The following is a 16,012-nucleotide window of genomic DNA, read 5'->3' on the forward strand; positions in this document are numbered from 1 at the left end:
CCATCATTATATTCCCTTTCCTTAATTTTTCTAGTCAGATTGTTAAAAATCCTCTGCCGTTGCCATTTTTTTTGTTTTCAAACTCCTCCTATCACCTTTCTTCTCCCTTTTGTTGAAATGTTTACTTTTTCCCTTTTCCACCCTTCTTCATGTGTTTTCTAACGCCACCACGCTTAAAGGAGCCGACACACCCAATAAAAAGAGGGGGAGGGGGAGCGGTGCACACATCGAAGCATACAGCAGCTTAGATAAATATGGGCCATTGTTGTGCCACTCAAACGAAACAAGCGCGGCTCCTACCATCAAACAATGCATCACTTAATGCTCCGGCTGAAGTTCCCGGAGGGTCATTAGCGGCACAAACGAGGCCATCGGATGGGCAAATTAACGCCCCTACCGGCGGGGCTTCCCATGGCGTGGCGGCGGAGAGCGCTTCATCCAAATTTACGGTGAGTCCGGTGATAGGGGACCAGTCGGATTACACAACAACGATTGGGTTAGAACGTCTTGTTCCCGTAAACCGTAAGTCTGGATCACAACTTCCAGTTAATGCACATCTACGGTTAGGTTCGGACAACAGAGCGGATAGCGTTTGTGTTTTTGACAATGGGGATGACGACGGTCGTTTCTTGACAGCACGAAGCCCCTTGTTGCTTTCGTCAATGACGACACCACGAGTGAAGTTTGTGTCGGGGACTCCAGGTACTTTTGACACCAATGGTGGGGCTCCACCATCAGGTAGAGGGTTTCAGTCGTGTCTAAGCAGCCAATGGGACGAGTCAGTGGGAAGCAACAAACTCAACTCCTGTCATAGTATGGTGATGAATGAAAGTGTGAACAATAGCGTAGAGGCGTATTTTGGCAGTCTAACTGCGTGCGTTCCTCCAACGGAGGTGCCACCTTCGATGTTACCGTTAGTATCAATAACGGCGTCGTCCTCGTCTTCAACCGTGTCATCACCGTTTTCGTCACTGGCAGTGCACCGCAGGGAGCCGTCGTCATTATTCGTGAATGACAAGTCTCCTGTACAGTCTTTGGGAGTTTCATCATTCGTGACGGCCCTGTCGCCGAGCGTATCACCGCGACCGTTGCATAATGAGGCACCCCCACAATCGCATGCGGACGCTTTAGGTGCACCAACAGCGACATCAGTAAGCCACTCAAGGGGGGATCTGTCACTTGGTACCGCTATAGCACCGTCAAGAGCAACGTCGCCATCATGTTACATGGAAAATGCGTCGTTTGCAACGGCCTTGTCACTATCTGAGTCACTACAAGCGTCGCATTCCGTATTATCTTCAGTTTCGTTCCCCGGTGTAGGGGTGCAATCAGCTGCGGCATTGATTCCTCACTCCAGAGGAACTTCTTCTTTTGCGTCTGCGGTTTCACCATCAGCAGCGGTGACAACTGCGCGCTCCGCGCGAACTACGCCGTCCTTTGTGGTGACCATCTTGCCGTCAGAGGCCACAACTACTCCGCGTATGGCATTTAAAAGTGCAAGGAGCAGTAACAAAATTGGTTCCACTACAGTCACCGGTGGCGATTTGATGTCGTGTCGTAGTCTTTCTGAAATCAGCACCTCATTGAGTGACAAAATACATAATATGAGTGGAGAGGTAGCGAGGAGTGCTTCTGAGGCTCCACAGCGTCTTGTGGTGAGGAAACGCGTTACGTCTCTAACCAATATTTCTTCTTCTTCGTATTCGCGGTTAACGGAAAAAGAGCGTGCCAGCACTCAGGAAGGTGTGACAAATTCCCCGTTAATTATGGCTGAATCATTGCCGGACCAGACTAATGGTGTTGTTATTTCGCTCTCCCCACCGGAGGACCATTCCAGTATTTTTGGAGGCAACGGCGGCGGTGGCTCCAGGGAGGTGTCGTTCGTTAGTTCTTCACCTAAAGCGGAGGGGATGTGGGTTCAATCTGGTAAGCATGGCAAAAAAAAGGCGGGCACAGTGCTGAGTTTTTTTACCCCAGATCCGGCAGTTACGCAGTTGTCGGAACATGCTGCGAATACCTCTTTGACATCACATATGTTGACTCGACAAAAGCCCAAAATGCTTAGTTACTTCGGCAGGCATTCGGATCCTCCGTTCTCATCTGTGAATACATTACGCCAACGGAACGTCATGGCACGGTCGGTAGGGGCGGTTGGAGGGTTAGGTACCCTTGACGCAAGTTATAAAAAGGTGTTGGGTGATACTCAGAAGTTGTTCTCGTCGTTACCTGCGCTACCCACATACACTAAGAGGGATCACATCCCACGGAGGCGAGTGTTTGATTTAGGAACCCCCGGTAGCGCGTCAAAATCGAGGAAAAGCCCCTCACCGGAAGGCTCACAAATGATTTCCCAGATGTCCAGTTCGATTAATGGTCATGCGGCCTCAGGTGTTTCATCACCCGACTCGAAGCACAAAGAGGACGGAAAGGCACACTGTCAATCATAAGGAATAAAGTGCTGTTTGTTCCCTTTTATTATTATTGTTATTATTGTTATGGTGGATGATGTCAGCGTTTTGGTCTCATGGAAGCGTGCTGCGGAGATGTCGCTTTCCTTTGTCATTCGATCGGGCGTAGAGGTAAGGGAAGGGTAATGTAGGAGGAGGAGGAGGGGGGGGGGAACGGCGGTAAATGTGGACAAGAGGAAGTTGGCGAGTGGGTGGGAGAGGGGAAAAACAACAACAACAATCGTACACGTGTGGATGGCGCCGCGTTTGCCCATATGAATATTATTGCTGATTTCTTTTACAGCTGGTTGCATTGTCCCCTTCCCATTCACCTCCTTCTTCATTAACGCCTAATGCACGCATGTGTATGAGAGGGCGTGCGTGTGTATTCAATACGGTGGTGGAGTGGTATAATGCTGATGGGTTGCCGGTCGAACTTTATTTCTAAATGCTGGTTTCTTTCATTTGCTTTTTGCGTCGTTTATTTGTATATATATTTGTGTGTGTATGTGTGTTAGACTTTACGTCTCGACGTTGTTTTTCCCACTTTCCTCAGAGGGCAAGATATATTCTTCTCTTTGTCATTACTTGAGACTAGGGAATTTAAAACAATCAGTGCTTGTCCACAAGTTTATTTTTTTTCTACTTTTGGATGCGTGTACTGTTCCCTCTCCCACATTAATTCACCAAGTATTGTACACATTGTGTCGGTTTTAACAAAGAAAAAAAATGACTGCTTCGTCCCATCCAGTTGTACACTGATTACTTTTATTAGGTGTCGGAGTAACTTCACCCTTTCCCCATTCACTTCTTTGCACATTTTCGCCCAATTTGTATCTTACCACTGTGGATTCCTCATCTCAAAACTTGATACAAACCGAACAAAATAATAATATAGAACAGTAGCTGAAGAGGACAAAGGGAATGGGTACCACCGCCAGTACGGATTCCGCAGACTCACCATTTTCTGTACGGAGCGTGGACTCTTCTGGCGGTGGAGGGTGGCGGCAGGAGGATCCCGAAAGGTTTCGAAAGTACATGCATCTCAAGTCACAAGCGGATCAGTGGCGCCAACGGCACGGCCACACGCCGGGGGCCACAAGGGGCGAACTCACGAAGAACCTCATCGAAGAAGTGTACGAAGAGGATTTCGAGTCCGTGGATCATGTGCAGTCAATGCGGTTGCCACCCATGGTGCTGAAGGAGATGAAAGATGCCGTGGCGAATGAGGCGGAGAGGCGCTGTGCGGAGACTGAAAAGGTCATGGCGCGTTGCCTACAGGATAAAATGTGGACTTCGTGGAAGTGCCAGAAGGAGAGGGATGCACTTTATCAGTGTGTGGCAGATAGGAAAGAAGACAATGAACTCCTAATGGCGTACCGTTGGAAGTATAATTTGGGCACTTTCCATGGGGAACTGATTGGGCGCAACAATATGATGCGGCGCATATGGAAGGAGCATTTCCCTGACCGTGATTTACCACACCCATGGGTAAAGGACGCTTAGTAAAGACTTCGGTTCTTCAAGGTTGCCGACAAGTGTTTGGTTAAACCCTTGTGCGTGTTTGCGAGGGAGGAAGACCAATGGGACTAACACTTGGCACACGACAAACTGGTTACTGGTGGGGCCCTTCTTTTGTGCGTACGGTTATGCGTCGTGTTTTGCTGTTAATGGTCGTATCGATATATTGTTTTAGTGTGGTTCTTCGGCCTTGTGTGATCGTTAGTCTCTACTTGTAGTTTAGGGGAGGCTGTCAAAAGAATAAAATTACCTCTCACTTCTTAATGATACCCATATATATATATATACACTAATTTGTTTGCGTTTGTGAGTCACCAGTTCCTCTGTTGCTTAGGGTACTGTTCTTTTTCCTCCCTTCCCCTTTATCACATATTCGCACTTTTGTCTTTACTGCCGGATTCTTCGCTCTTTTGGGCTATTTGATCGATTTTGATGCCAGATGCGTGCTCGTGTTCTGTTTTTCGATTGTTAACAGCATTGAGGAGCGGAAAGTAACCAAGTTCACCTGTATAGGTGACGAGCACAAAAGGGGTTCGAGGTGGGGCGTAAAATCAAGTGATCCCGAGTAGGTTTTACTGTTGGTGTGCCTGCGTAACTTGCAGGTACCAATGATTCAGATTATTGCGCCGAGGGGCCCCCTGCAGGAAATGCTGCTGTTGGAATTGCAGGGCAAAGTTGTCATACCTCCCAAGTTACTGGAGGAGGAGCGGGAGAGGCAGAGAATTCCCAACAGCAGTGAAGAGGAAGTGAAGGCATGCTCTCAAGTTACTGGTGGGAAGAGGCTAAGGGAAGACGGTGAATGTGGCGTTAATGTTGATACCAATCAGGTGGTGGAGGTGCCGTTGGGCTGCGTAGTGTGGGACTCGCGCAATGAGACGCGCTGTTCGCTTCAAATTGGGACGGTTGAAGTCAGTGGCAGTTATGGGAAGAGACGAGAGCCCCTTCTTGTGTTGAAGCGCTGTGTTGTAGGGGACAAAACTGCTGATGCGGAAGGTGCGGTGGCATGTGAATACTCAGAATCGAGTGGTTCTCAGTGCTGTTTGCTACAGGAATGGCTGCAAGAGCATCCCGAGGAACTCACATTGGATGCCACTGTGAGGGGCGCAACAGTCCCCAGAAAAGTGTACGAGCTGGTTGGTGTTGTGGAGCGTTACATTCACTTGAACTCAAAGCCCCTCCGTAGGTTCGTGTGAGTTTTTCTTCAAACGTGCAAAAAAAAAATGTGACAGCGCGCCCTCTTCCACTCACAGGAGGCGGGAATTACGTTCCATTTTGTATTCTCCGTTCGGCGATGCTTCGGTCGTATTTGTTGAGTCCTGCATAGAGTGGGGAAGGGAGATGCAACAGGGAACAAAGGGCATGTGTGAAACCGTGTTTGTCTTACCCCTCGCTTCCGCTAATTCAAGTGTGCTAGTTGCCCGAAAGATTGGCAGAAACTTTCCAGCCATTGTTAGCATTTGATAACCTTTCCGTCAGAAAAAAAAAAGACATTTCTTTTTGACGGTTGGTTGCCGAAGAAAAGTGTGAACCAAGTCTGGCCACGTTGTGGGACGGGGTTCTGCCGCATTCTTCTTTACGTACATCAGCAGGTTATATATGCCTTGGGCCCGAATGGAAAGCATACCAACAACCCAAATACCTTCCATTTGTGGATGTGCAGGTGCGTGGAAGGGAGCGAGGGTGTAATAACATTGTGGAAGGTTTGTTCGAGCACTCGTTCTTCACCTCTGCCAGTTTTTCCTTCCACAGTTACATACCATTTGCTTCTTTCTCCTCCTTCCTCATTATTACTGTCACTGTCACTGCTACCACGGTAACGTTATTTACCTTGTTTTCAATTGCTTGTTTAAGCACTCACGCACGGAAGAAGGCCCAAACCGTCAGTGTGCGTGTGTGGTCTAAGTTCTACAAAAGTGCCGGTAGTGAGGGGTAGGTAAAACATATTTTTTTTTTTTTTGGGGGGGGGAGTAGCAGCCGAGCACCGGGTGTGTTGGAAGTGTAGGGACAGTGTGGCTAGTAGGCAAGTAGTAAGTTAGACATAGAATAAAAAGGGGTAAAACAAAGTGGAACACTAGCGCCATACACATTGTGTTGGGGAAAGTAGGACAAGGCTGGAGAAGCGAGACGCGAGTGGTGGGAACTATTAGGTTAGTGAGTGACTTTAGGAGTGTCTTCCGGGGAGAGAATACCTGGAAGCGTAGGGTCGATATAAAGAAGTTTAAATCCCCTTAGTTCGGCTAGTGAAGAGTAGGGAAAGTAATTTGAGGAGTCAGGGAAGCTTAGTGGAGGGGACTTGCTGCATGCGACCGACATCGTACTTGGCACATGCAGCGCCGTCTACTACTTCCTCCTCTGCTGCTGCGGTTGCAACTGCGTTGGGCAAAACCAAAACACGACTTAGTCCCCAACAGTCGTCCTTCACTTCGCTGACGCCGTCACACCTAAGACATGGTGGACCACAGGCAGCGGAGCAGCTCATGCGGTTGGGCAGAGTGTTTGTGCCAGTTACATATTTGCCCGGTTCGTCTGGTTATCAAACCGCTCAAACCCCTGGAGTTTCGCCTACACTACGCCGCAGCCGAAGGTACGAGCCTTACGGTTCTCTGCTACAGATGTATATGGAGCGCGGTTTCACTGACCTGGATGCCCTATTGTTCCACCCGGAGGCACCTTCTCCGATGGAGCTGTTGTTAAGCGTCCTGCGACATCGCACGGCGTGCCTGCAACTCACACAGAAGGCACTTACAGCGACTATCAGTCGGCCACGTCACACATCTTCTGCGGGAGCGGCCTCATATACCCTACAAACAGTTTACCACATTCTGAAGAACCACTGTCCATATCTGTATGACACCGCCAGTGTTAGGGTATTGCTCTGCCAGGCGTTACTGTGCGAAAGGTTATTTAGTGATGCGATTGAGTTGCTACAGGGGATGCCCGATTCGTGGATTACGCCTGGGTTGTGGCAGGTCGTGATGGAAGCTGCAGCTGATGGTAAAGTCCCGCATTCACCCCTTCTGTGGAAACTTCTAACGTTGTCACCTGCAAAAACCCCAGGTGAAGGTCGTGTTGTTAGGACCGGTCAGCGGGTACCTGAGCAACTTCGAAGGGGAATGTCAGCTCGTGCAGCCGAAGTGGTGTCGAGATCATTTGTAAACAGAGGAGAGAGCATGGATGAGGCAGCAAAGGCACATGGGGTGCACCAAAACAGCGACACAGTAACCTTCTCATCTTTTGAGGTGCGTCCGTTGTCGATCGTACAAATAACGCGTGGGGGTAATCAACTGGAATGGTGCCATCTCAGTACCTCAGAAGTTGGTTACGCTGAACAACACTACCGAGCTCTTCGTAACCTTCGAGGATGGGGTCACGGCGTGCTACGACTGGGAAGGGGTGACCACCTGATGGAAGGCGTTGTTTATGGTCTTGATGCCTTTCTTGCCTCCCGGCTTATGTTGCGCGCTAATGTGTCTTTCTTTGGCCAAGCGTCCCCGTTGATAGCCCTGCATATTCTTAGGCGATACATACGTACCTGTCACGCCCTGCGGAAAACTCCCGCACGCTCATCAGTGGTGAAGGGGACGGGTAGTGACGGGACCAGTGAATTAGGCACAAACAGCGACTGGCTGAAGTATCATCAGCCCTCGTCTACTAGTGGATCTCCAGGTGTGAGCACGAGTGATACACAAGCGTCTGATATTGAGGACTTCATTCACCCTTCACCATTTTTACTGTTCTTCAAAGTCGTCCGTGAAACCCGTGATGTACTTCCCGGGGGCGGTGGGACCCTTGCATCAGCCGGGCATTCTGGGACCTCGGGTGGAGTACCTACAGCTGGGCTGCCGATGATACATTGGGAACTGGTGTGGCGATACTTCCAAACTCTCAACCGTGAGTGCCCCAACTGGCATACCATCATCCCAGAGAAGGCTGGTGACTTGAGTCAGTATGTTATTGACGTCCTTTGTCGTGGAGCTGATCCGTGGATGACGCTTAATGTTGCGCGTGCCGTTTCTTCACGCCATATTGTTGACGGTTTGGACATGTCGCTGTGGCTTCTCCACCGACTTGATCCGTCGCACCACATGGAAGAAGCACGCGATGTAACGCGGAAGGTGTTCCGCTGGCTCTTGACTGATGTCGGCGTGCACTTGCTGCCGCAGTTGCACCACAATCTTATCCCCGCTGCGAGGGTGTTGGTGCGCTTAGGGTTACAGGATGAGCTACGGCAACTATATAATGGCGTGCTAGATAACGTTTATTTGTTTGCCGAGGATTTCCGCGCAGAGTTTCTACACGTGATGATGGATTTGGTTTGCCCTTCGTGCAGCTCTATTCTATCTGCGCAGGACGTCTATGCGGAGCGTGTCTGTTCCATCTGTCTTACGATCATACCTGCAAAAGATGCGGGGTCATTGCCTAGCTTTCAGCTTTCGAGCGAACATATCTCCCGTTTACGAGAGAAGCGCAAGGTTGTGCGACTTAGTGAGCGAAAGAGGTTGCATGAGAGCATCTGCTGTTGGTCAAAGCGAGGCGAGAATAGTCGTGAAACAGCTGCAGGAGCAACCAACGTTGGGAAGCATGCGGCGTCACCGGTCTTTCCTCCACTGGATGCTAGCAGCGTGTTTAAAAAGGAAATACTCTCCGACACGGCTCCTCTACTTCCCGGGGTACCCGTGGCGGCGCGAAATGTGTTACTTCTTCCAGGAGGAGGTGGGGCAGACGGCGCGGGCAGTTGTGTGTCAGAAGGAGGTGGTCCCTCTGCCTCGTTTGATGTTTATGCAGCCATGGAAGAGTCATCGCACCGTTTGCAGCTACAAGAGGCAGCCCGTCGTTACGCACTGGCTCAGCGCGGTGTTGTGTTACCTGCGCGCCATTCTGCTGCCTTTCCATCCCCCGTTCTATCAACATCTTCCGTGTCGACTTCATCGGCGCATTTTTCTCCAGAGAAACAACGGCAGGGTTTCATGATACCCTCAATGTGTGTCGACGGGCCCTGGACTTGTGTATGGTGCCACGAACAAAACACGGGGTGGGGTTCCCGCACACAATGCGGAGCCTGTGGTGCCGAAACAGGACCCAGCGCTCTGTGGCGGCATTTTGCATACGCAACATCGACAGGGGATATTATGGAAGAAGTACGCGCTCGTGTGGCTAACTCCGCGGAACGTCCTGTAGACGCAGTGGTGGCGGGTTACCTGTTGATGGTGTACCGTCGTACGTTTCTGCTGAGGGCTACACCGCACGATGCGGAGCGAATAGAACAGCTGATTCAGCGGCTCTGCCAACTACATGAGAGAGTGCTGGCAGGTTACACTTACATGCGCTTCGTTCCTGCCCGTGCACGCAGCAAGGGAAGTACCCTGTTTGCGCTTGCGCATCTCTTTGGTTGTACCGATGCAGCCTATGCGGGATTGACCACACAACAATTAAGGCGCGATGAGGACACGTTCTTTCAAACCATATTCACACCCGCAACCTGCAAGGTTTGTTTTGGGCAGCATGCGTGGAAGGCTTGCCCGATTATAACGCGGGATTTCTCTACAACGAAGCGCCAATCCATTACAATGTCTCCGAAAGAAAAGCAGGAAGCAGTGCTGCAGCAACTTAGGCAGGCAGTGGAGGCTGCGGTGCAACATGGGGCGGAGAGCAGCCGTCTCGTCGTCGGTGCATACACGGCTTTTGTGAAATCACCCTACCGCGAGCTTTTTTCGGAGACACACAGCCGGGACGTGAATCGCCTGTCCATGCTGTTGAGTCGGTACCAACAGTTCCGTCGTGCAGCCTTCGTCCTCTGCCACATTCCGTTACACCTTCGCGACGATGGGGCGTATATGGCTATGGTTCCATATTTTAACGTTCCTGTGGAGGACGCGCGGGAGTTATTGAGGAAACGGAGTCCCTTGGGTGTTGCGGATGGGACACATCCCAACTTTGTTCAGGTTGCTGTAACGTGCTGCATGTGTCTTGACGAGCGTCATGCTTCGTTCGAATGCCCGAGACTACTGAAGTGGATTGGAGAAATTGAGGAGCTGAGTGCATCGCAAAAAAACGGATCGGCAACTTCAGGAGCCCTTGTCGATGTCGTGGCCGCACAGGAGCTGTCCAAGCGATTGCGGGCGCAAGTAGACGGGTGGACCTCTGCGGGTCCTGAGAGACTACATGCATTTTACCGTTTCCTCCTCCAACGTATAGACGACTTCCAGAAGGACCCGTACGACACATTGCAAACCGACGGTGACGAGCATGGTCATCGCCAAGTTGACTCTTGTGTAGTGGGTTCACCACTGAACATGTTGCAACTGCGGAGGCTCGACATGGACGACCCTATTGTCTATGCCATTAATAAAGCTATCAGTAAGCTCGCGCTTGCTAAACAGGAAAAGAGTGCTTATCGGTTATATGCGAGGTCTCCCGTGGTTTTCGTGTCCAGTGGGGTAACCTCCACAATGCTTCGAATGGCTGGCTACTCTGAAAAAGGTATCCGTACACTAAGTCACAATCACGTGGACGGTAGTGGAAGCTCACAAACATCACTATCTTCATCTTTGTCTGCGTCAGATGAATCATCAACATTAGGTGTTTCTACCGAAGGTGCACGTTCGGCGGCTGTGCCGATGCGAAATTGTTGCCTTTTGTGCTTTGACAGCGAGCACACGTACTTCGACTGCCCAGAATTAATTGCACAACCGACTACTGCAGCTAAACTTGAATATGTAGTTGTGCACGTCGGTGGCATCCGAAGCGTGTTGGATGGCGTTCGGGCTGCCGCAGCGTACGTTTATCATACATACAACCTGGGACAGCTCACGAGTGATTTGCTTCGTGCACACCCCTCGTTAGTTCGTTCGCTTCTTCGGCTTGTCCGACGTTGCTTTGCTTGTGGTCTTGTTGGCTCCGGCGTCCGCATCCTGCGGCGTCTCCCTGTGGAAATGGTTCCACCCATATCGCCCTATACGGACCTTTGGCGTGCCGCCGGTTTGGGAGAGGAGGTTGTCATCAGTCGACGAGCGCAGTTGCAGGCCCTGTTTGCTGCAGAAGGCTTGGAGCCGCGCATTGAAACTCCACCCGCTCGCCAGACGTACTCCAACAGGTTTGTTTCCGCTTTGAGTCATGTGCTTCACGATGATCTCTGTCGGCACTGCTACCAGCACGGTCACTCACTTGCCACCTGTAGCGTATTCCATGCAGAAGTGAGTTTCGGACGGGATTACGTAGCGGCTTATCGTATGAGTATGATGTCCGAGCAGCTAGACGACGACTGGCGCGACGCCTACCTTCTGAAACTTGTTGACTTTTTCCTCATGCATAAGGTTCTTATGCCGTACCATATTGTTGGGGTCACGAATGCGCTGAACGCGATCGCGGCCATGTGGAGCTTCCGTGGTGAGCCTGGCATCGCGATACGGCATCTACTGAACATTCCACCCGCGTACCGCAGACGACAGGCGTTCGCGTACATATTACAAGCAGTGGGCGTACCAGTAGACGAAGCCAAGCGCGTTCTCGCTAATGTTTACTTTTCTCCAAGTGAGTTGTCATCCTCGAATAAACCAAGTGGTAGCTCAGCTTCTGCCTCTGCCTCTGCCTCTGCTGGTTCCGGTTCCGGTTCTGGTGCTGAAAGCGGCAGTGCCGTGGCACAACACCTTTTGATGCCTAAACCTGCCATTCGTGATGTGGCGATGACGGCTGTATTTAATCAGTTTCCCGACGCACTTGCTGCGTTGGAAGGGAGTGAAGGACGCATGGAGGCAATACGCCGCCGAAACGCAACACAGAAGATAACGAAGGGTTCCAAGGCTGAAGGGGGGAATATGAAGACTACCTCGGTGGGAGGCGCAGCGCGTATGGCAGAATCCTCGTTGGGGGAAGAACCATCAGTACCGAGTGTGTCTCTCTCACGCCGCCCGGTGCAAAGTGGCGATATCACGACAGTTCGTGAAAACTTTGACCCGGTCCTCACAGAATTGGAGCTAGCAGTGGGTATGAAACTTGGAAGTCGACACGTACTCTTTACAAGCGCAGTTGACATTCTCGCTGCTGTCGTTGCCCCGAAGGAAACTGAGGGTGGCAGCGGGAAGGTACAGCAGCCGGCGGTGACAACCACAGTCGTTGTCCCACCACAGGCAGCTTCCCCTCCACCTTCAGAAAATCCCGCGTCGAAGTTGTCGCCAGAATCCACGGTGGCCATCCCACGGAGCGATGCCTGTGGTCATCCTCACACACGGGAGGAACCTGAAATTGTTACCGTCTTTAGTGGCGAAACGGCAGGGGGAGGTGGTTCAGGAAGGGGAAGCCACCAGCGCTGGGGTGTTGGATCTGATGGTCTTAAACCCTCCTCTTCACCGTCTAACAGCCCCGGAGGTGATCACGGAAAGTACAGCTCGAGTCAACACTTCCAAACGCAGCAACACTACACACAAAAGGGCCGTTATCACGAGAGGCAGCGGCGCCGTCAGCGAGAGCGGGATGTGGGTAACAACGGCAATCACGCCCGAAAACGGTGAGATTCTGTTGCATTGGTGTTGTACTCTGATAAATATATACGTCCCTATTCTGTATGATTGTCAAGACACCTCCGATCTGCCGTGGTTTCCTGTGCAATCATATGTGCGGACGCGTACACTCGTACACACAAGAGGTTTAAGAATGTAACTTTATATTTTCCGACATTCTTTATCGTCACCTTTATAATTTGCATTTGAGTTTCGAAAATGTTGCACCTGTGGATCGGGGCATGCGTTGTTTTTGTTTGTGTTTATTTCCTTTTCATCGCTCGCGTGTGTGCCGTTGCAAGGCGAATGGGCAAGCGTGAGGATGCGAAATGTTGGTGGAGATGTAGTGGACATCCTGGAAGTGTTGTTTTAGTTATTTCCTTGTTTCGCTCACTTACAACTTCTTCTGCCCCTTTTTGTACCGCGCTTTGCTGCTTTCATCGATTTGATGAGCGCCGTTGCCACCTTTTCGCTTTTTTCCCCTCTGGGAAAGGTGGGGAGATTTTTGTAGCAGGACCACGTGACTGCGGGGCGGTCATGAGTGTATTTTCGTGGGGATTGCGCTCTATTCTAAAATGCATTAGCACGACTGGTCAAGTCTGTAACAAACTATTTTTTATTCCTATTTTTTATTTTCTCTTCTTTCTTTTGTTCATCTGTATCGTCGTTGCAACTTTCTTTCCCTTTCAACACTCCTTTGAAAAAAGAAAAAGCGCACTGTCTGTTGTATATCACTTTGCTTCTCGCGACTGTTACTTGCAGGTTCGCATTAACTGGTGTGAAGGTAGTTTAGCCCTTGGTGTTATTTTGGGTAAAGAAAGGTGATCAAGGAAGTGAAAAACGAAAACGAAAGGGGAAAACGTGAGAGTGGGTGGGGAGGAATCGTCGCAACAAACTGTCACCAAAATACAGATTCACCAAAAGTTTCGATTATTGTACGTAAATTGAAGCAAATTAGCCCACTCACTTTCCTCCCCTCCTTCCTTCGTGAGTGTGGTGAATTTGAAGGTGTGTGCCGAGGGGGGAAAAAAGGAGAGTGCTATGTCTCACAGCCAGAACAGCACCTCTCAAGGCAGCACTCTTCCTGGTGATTCCCTTTGTGGTGAAGAGGGTTTTGCTCATTATGGCCATGACGACGGTGCAACGGTCCCGCTAGGAGCGGGCGGTGGCTGCAGCGTTAGTGATTCATCTTCAGCGCACCCTCCGCATCGGGGTATTTATCTCAAACCGAATGTTTTCATGATTAACGGCACTGCGGGGCATCTAATGGATTTGTATTACTTGTCCAACTCAAACGCCACCCACGGGTTTGGTGACTCGACATGCGTAAGGACGGCATCCCCACCGTTTTGGTGGGGTTATAAGCCTCCAAACTCTCCGACAGTTTTGGTGTCCTTCAAGTACTCCATCTGGACAGCCGTAGAAAAACAAATCTACGATATCGTAGCCTCCGAAGAATTCACAGATGCTGAAGTTGTCGCTAATGTTGAAGCTTTAGGTTGCTCCCATGGGGAGAAGTGTTGGCTCCAGAAAGCCGCTGGGGCTTTAGCAACGAACCTTCGGGAGAATCGCCTTTTGGCTGGTCAGTTCGCTGCCGAGTTCCTTTCTCCCGATGTGTATTTGGGCAGGGGTGACATTACATGTTTCCTTAATGGCGGTGGTGAGTGGGAAGGGCGCAACATTCCGGTGCTGCAACCGGGTATGGAAACGGCGTTGCGTGCAATGCGGCCGGGCGATGAGTTTGGTTTTATTATTCGTGGACGCCGGTTGGGGTTTCAAGGAGGCTCATACCCCTCTATGTATAGCACTGGTGGGGCCGGCACTTACAACTATAATCGGTGCACGTCCTTTCCGCAGTGTTACTTCATTCACATTAGCCTTAACAAAGCCGTCCCGCGAGAAACGACGAGTATGCTCCCTCTCCAGCGGTATGTTTTAGATGTTCCATTTTGCACGGATAATGTTGGAAGAGCCTGCTGCACAGCGCCACAATTAGAAGGTTGCAGTGGTACCGTGTTTTCTGCAGGCCTTGAGAGTGGGACATTTTCACATTTCTACAGTTTTTTTCACGGGTCACTTAGTTTTTTTGGTCCCCGCGGTATTGTTTCCAAAGAGGGCGGCCAAGGCGTTAGCCGAAAATGGGATTCGGCAGAATATCAAGCTGCGCGCCGAGCCTTTTGCATGGCAATGACGACGGCGTTGGAGGGTTGTCTGGAGGGCCGTTTAGTGGGTGGGATGTGCGGTGGTGGTGTGGAGGAGCGACCAACTCATGAGGATGCGTTGTCATTTCTTCATGAGTGCTTCTTCACCAAACCACGTGGCGATGCAACAGTGTCTTTCAGTGTCGCGCGTATAGGACCGTTAGCAGATCGGGAGTTATCCTCAGAACGGTTGGACAACGTGAAGCTTGGGACTTTGGTCACTCCGCTTTGGTTAGACATGTCGCTGCAAAGTATGGCGGCGGGTGAGCGCGACTTAATCAACTCATGGTTTGAATCAGACAACGATCCACTGTTTCACCTCTATTTTGTGGGTTGCCACCGTGCGGCCATGGTCGTGCAATTTTGGGAGTCTGAAAGGGAACGGCGATCGGGTTGTATAGAGGCTCTTGCGGAGGACCAGTTGCAGCAAAGCTCAGTAGGTGCTAACAATGCTCCACCAAAGCCAATTCTTGATGGGAATGTCACAACGAAACATGATCTCAGCTGCCGCATTACCCTTCATAGTTTCACCAACAGGTATACCGTAGATGATTTCTTTTTTGTGAACCCCCTCTCGTCCCTGCAGACGGTGAGGGGCTTACTTGACGAAATCTCCGGGTTGTGCCCACTAGTCAAATCCTGCGAGGGGCTAGAATCTCTGGCACACGCGGTAGATAGTGAGATCAGTAGTTGTAGCAGCGACAGCAGTGAAAGGCAGGTTGAAGGGGCTGTGCCACTAGAATTCAACCAACCGACTCCAACACAATCGGCACCGAAGGTTATAAATATCCATCCAGCGCCGTTTGGTAGCGTCCCTCCCAATCGTGATGCCTTTCGTAGTGTTGTTAAGGCTATACACAAAGTATGTTTTACAATACTGCTGCTGACATTTTATGTCGATGTGGATAATATGCTTGCGAAGGGTGTTGCATCATCGCTGCTGAAGGAACGTGAAAATGTGCTCCCCGACTGTTTTAAACTTCTAGGTTGCTTGTATGCAAAGTTGAAGAGGAAGTTCAACATCCACTTCTGTGAGGATGCCTTCTGTGCGGCTTCCTTGCTGGTGCAGAATGATGACTGAGAAGGACGGTTTTACTGCGGGAATCCTTGTGATTGCACACTAAATGATTGACTGTTGCCACAACCCGGAAACTGATGTGTGAGTGGCGAGTGTTAGGGATGACTACACCAATCTGGAAGTGGTTCTTTTCCCTTTCTTTGGTTTTGTATTTGTGAGTGTGCTCGATTGCTGAGGCTTGGGTTAGGAGGAGGATTGTCCTTTGCCAGCTGAATTCTTCATTTTCTCCATTTATTTAGGTCTTCCTTATCCTCCCTTTAAAAAAGGAAC

At 50.4% G+C, this 16,012-nt stretch overlaps 5 protein-coding genes across 5 annotated transcripts; all 5 read left to right on the plus strand.

The window, feature by feature from the left end:
• Positions 1–254: 254 nt before the first annotated feature.
• Positions 255–2,447, plus strand: TEOVI_000775000 (uncharacterized protein; the record flags this gene model as incomplete). The annotated part of the gene is made up of 1 exon (XM_067222177.1): positions 255–2,447. The coding sequence occupies one exon, from the start codon at positions 255–257 to the stop codon at positions 2,445–2,447; it is 2,193 nt and encodes a 730-aa protein (XP_067078278.1).
• A 924-nt stretch (positions 2,448–3,371) lies between these two features.
• Positions 3,372–3,953, plus strand: TEOVI_000775100 (Cytochrome c oxidase biogenesis protein Cmc1 like, putative; the record flags this gene model as incomplete). The annotated part of the gene is made up of 1 exon (XM_067222178.1): positions 3,372–3,953. One exon carries the CDS (start codon positions 3,372–3,374, stop codon positions 3,951–3,953), a length of 582 nt encoding a protein of 193 aa, XP_067078279.1.
• A 623-nt stretch (positions 3,954–4,576) lies between these two features.
• TEOVI_000775200 (Ctf8, putative) lies at positions 4,577–5,161 on the plus strand (the record flags this gene model as incomplete). The annotated part of the gene is made up of 1 exon (XM_067222179.1): positions 4,577–5,161. The coding sequence occupies one exon, from the start codon at positions 4,577–4,579 to the stop codon at positions 5,159–5,161; it is 585 nt and encodes a 194-aa protein (XP_067078280.1).
• Positions 5,162–6,268: 1,107 nt separating this feature from the next.
• TEOVI_000775300 (uncharacterized protein) lies at positions 6,269–12,475 on the plus strand (the record flags this gene model as incomplete). Its single annotated transcript, XM_067222180.1, has 1 exon — positions 6,269–12,475. One exon carries the CDS (start codon positions 6,269–6,271, stop codon positions 12,473–12,475), a length of 6,207 nt encoding a protein of 2,068 aa, XP_067078281.1.
• Positions 12,476–13,504: 1,029 nt separating this feature from the next.
• Positions 13,505–15,745, plus strand: TEOVI_000775400 (uncharacterized protein; the record flags this gene model as incomplete). The annotated part of the gene is made up of 1 exon (XM_067222181.1): positions 13,505–15,745. The coding sequence occupies one exon, from the start codon at positions 13,505–13,507 to the stop codon at positions 15,743–15,745; it is 2,241 nt and encodes a 746-aa protein (XP_067078282.1).
• Positions 15,746–16,012: the final 267 nt, after the last annotated feature.

Source organism: Trypanosoma equiperdum (assembly GCF_001457755.1).
Source record: "Trypanosoma equiperdum strain OVI genome assembly, contig: ctg_1577, whole genome shotgun sequence".
In the NCBI taxonomy this organism is placed as follows: domain Eukaryota; phylum Euglenozoa; class Kinetoplastea; order Trypanosomatida; family Trypanosomatidae; genus Trypanosoma; species Trypanosoma equiperdum.